General features: G+C 46.9%; 1 protein-coding gene across 4 annotated transcripts in view; it reads left to right on the plus strand.

Moving 5' to 3' along the window:
* PGPEP1 (pyroglutamyl-peptidase I) overlaps window positions 1-3310 on the plus strand; it is a 37361-nt gene that overhangs the window by 22957 nt on the left and 11094 nt on the right. For all 4 annotated transcript variants that reach the window (XM_003796563.3, XM_012809466.2, XM_023517180.1 and 1 more), the window contains one exon: window positions 2167-2283. In XM_003796563.3, the coding sequence (XP_003796611.1) occupies window positions 2167-2283 (117 nt within the window). The remainder of the gene's footprint in view (window positions 1-2166; window positions 2284-3310) is intronic.

The raw sequence follows: 3310 nt of genomic DNA on the forward strand, positions 1-3310 counted from the left end.
GATTCAAACCCGCCACCTTAGGTGTACGTGGCTGGCGCCTTAGCCGGTTGAGCTATAGGCGCCGAGCCCCCAATCATGTTTTTGAGGCTTATCCATGTTGTAACAGGCATCAGTGCTTCAATCCTTTTTCTGGATGAATAATATTCCATTATGCCATATTTGGTTTACCCATTCTTCAGTCACAGGCATTTGGGCTGTTTCCACATCTTGGTTGTCATGAGTTGTGCAGAGCTCCTTTAAAATATAGGAAAGGATGGAAAAAAAAAAAGTGGTCCCAACTAGTCCCTATTTCCAGCTGAGGAAAGTGAGATAGTCTCAGGAGGTTCAGTGACATGCCCAGGGCCACAGAGGTCTATGCTTGCTCTCAGTTACCCAAACAACATTCTCAGTGACCTGTTGTGTGATCATCCTGCACTGTGGCAAGGACAATGACCTGGGGATGGAGAGAGTATGTGAATTGGGTTGAGAGTCAAGAAAGACTTCCCAGGAGATTGAGATGTGAAGGCTCAGGAAAAGTCGACTAACAGGAAATGAGGGGAACAGCTTTCTAAGAAGAGGGAATAGCCGGAGCAAAGGTCCTGAGGCAGAAGGAAGCAAGCCTGTTGTGTTAGAGGGTCAGTAAGGCAAGGCTATATGGTGGGCTGGGGAGAAGTAGCAAGGTGCGGGAGGCGGGGGAAGGAAGAGGAAGGCAAGGAGAAGGCTGCAGGGCCTTGAGGGCCATCATGGGGAGTTGGAGTTTTTTTCTGAATATAGTGGGAGCCATCAGAAGTTGGGAACAGGGAAGGGATGTGATGTTATTTTTTGACTCTTCCTAGGCTAGGTGCAGTGGTATGCACCTAGTAGTTGTCCCAACTACTCTGGAAGCTGAGGTAGAAGGATCGCTTGAGTTCAGGGCTGCTGTGAACAAAGCAAAACCCTGTCTCAAAAAAAGCTACTGGGTGATGGAGCTGTCAGAATCATTGTTCACCCAACAAATATGATTGTTGGTCTGCTGTGTGTTGTGCTGTGGGCCAGCTGTGGAAGGAATGTGGTTGTGGGCTTCACCCCCAAGGGTTTAACAGCCAGAACTTTGGCAGACCACAAGAAAAAAATTGGTGTTTCTGGGCGGTGCCTGTGGCTCAAAGGGGTAGGGCGCTGGCCCCATATACCGGAGATGGCGGGTTCAAACCCAGCCCGTGGCCAAAAAAAAAAAAGAAAGAAAAGAAAACATTGGTGCCTCCCTAGAAAATTATATACACACTATATGTAGCCCATTTTTGTTTGTAATTCATGACATTCTTTCTTTTTTTTTCTTAATAGAGACAGGGTCTTGCTCTGTCACCCAGGCTGGAGTACAGTGGCTCGATTATAGCTCATTGCAGCCTTGAATTCCTGGACTCAAGCTATCCTTCTACCTCAGCGTCCCAAGTAGCTGGGACTACAAGTGTGCATCACCATGCCCAGCAAGTTTTTCTTTGGGGGGGAGATGGGATCTCTCTGTGTTGTCCAGGCTAGTCTTAAATTCCTGGCCTCAAGTGGTCTTCCTGTTTCAGCCTCCCAAACTGCTGGGATTACAGGTGTGAGTCACTGTCCCTGGGCCATGGTATTCTTAAAACTTCTCATAAGGAGTGCGGTCAAGCTGTAAATGTCTGTGCACCAAGTCTATAAATAGATTTTGTCTGTGCATCAAATCTATAAATAATTTGTATCAGGTATAACAAGGGGGAAAGTATAACAAACCACAACAAAAATAATAGTTGCAACACAGTCAGTGTTATTTAGACACTTAAAACGTGCCAGGCATTGCTTAGAACTTTTAGTGTGAATGAGCTCATTTAATTTTTACACCTATTCCATGAGGCAAGTAGTTTATTATCCCCATTTTATAGATGAGGCTCAGAGAGGTTAACTGGCTTATCCAAGGTCGCATAGACAGGGTTTAAACCTGGGACCCTAGCTCCAGAAGCCATGTAGTCCTGCCAACTCCATGGAAACTCAGGAAGAATTGGAGATAAATGGGTGGGGATGAGAGATTTGGGGTCACTCAACACATTCCCCTTCTTGCTCTGTAGAATGAGTCAAGAGAGCCACCAGTGTTCTGAGGATAGGCCGTTTCTTCCCCAAGGAATGCGTTATCCCTATAGCCTTCATCTGATGCCACGATACTCCCTCTCTCCTCACTTCTAGGAGCTAGAAAAACTGGGCCTTGGTGATAGTGTGGACCTACATGTGTATGAGATTCCGGTTGAATACAAGACAGTCCAGAGGCTCATCCCTGCCCTGTGGGAGAAGCACAGTCCACAGGTGAGTGGTATGACGGGCAGGCGCTTCCTCAGCAGGACTTGCAGGTGCACACTCCACATGTGAGTGATTTGGGAGGCTTCAGGCCTGTTCCATCACAAGACCAATGCTGCAGACTTATCTTAAAAAGGGTTACACTTTTCTGGGTTGCTTTGGAGGTGAGGGAAGAAGCAAATATTTAGGACTTCACAGAGCCTGGCTCTGTTCCTTTGAAGTTTTGCATTAGTCAGGATGCATTTGGTTATAAATGACTGTCAAAACACAGCTCAACCTAGCTTGAACTCCAAAATTGGTATGCTTCATGTCTAGCTTGAACCAGGCGCTCAGGCAGTGTGACCAACATTCTCTCTTGGCCTCTCAGCTTAGCTTCGTGTTGATTTGATTTGCAGTGAGGGAAGAGACTTACCGCAGTCTTTTACCTCATGGTGGCTGCTGGCTATCATCTTTCTTATTCAGTCACTCAACAGAAAGACAGCATCTTTCCTCCAATAATGCCATCAGTGCATGGCTTATTCTTATTGGCCAGATTGGGTCACATGCTGGTACCAAACCAATCACTGGTGGGAGGAAGGAAAGGATGCTCTGATTTGCTAGATCCAGGTCACATGCCCAGTCTGACAGGTAGGAGGTGGCCTCAGCTGTCTCCAAACCTCCTAGAATGAAGTTAGAGTAGGAAAGGCATAAAGGAACACAGCGTGTGGAAAGGAGTCGTGGCTGTTACCAGACATGGGTAGAAAGAAGATCAGGGCCGGGCACGGTAGCTCATACCTATAATCTCAGCACCTTGAGAGGCTGAGGTGGGTGAATCACCTGGGCTCACGAGTTTGAGACCAGCCTGAACAAGTGCAAGACCCCATCTCTAAAAATAGCCAGGTGTTGTTGGGGCGCATATAGTTCCAGCTACTTAGGAGGCTAAGGCAAGAGAATCACTTGAGCCAAGATTTGAGGTTGCTGTGAGCTGTGATGCCAAGGCACTCTACCAGGGCAACAAAGTGAGACTCTGTCTCAAAAAAAAAAAAAAAGAAAGAAA

The sequence above is a fragment of the Otolemur garnettii genome, unplaced genomic scaffold, assembly GCF_000181295.1.
Source record: "Otolemur garnettii isolate 467f Iridium unplaced genomic scaffold, OtoGar3 scaffold00105, whole genome shotgun sequence".
NCBI classification, from domain to species: Eukaryota; Metazoa; Chordata; class Mammalia; order Primates; family Galagidae; genus Otolemur; species Otolemur garnettii.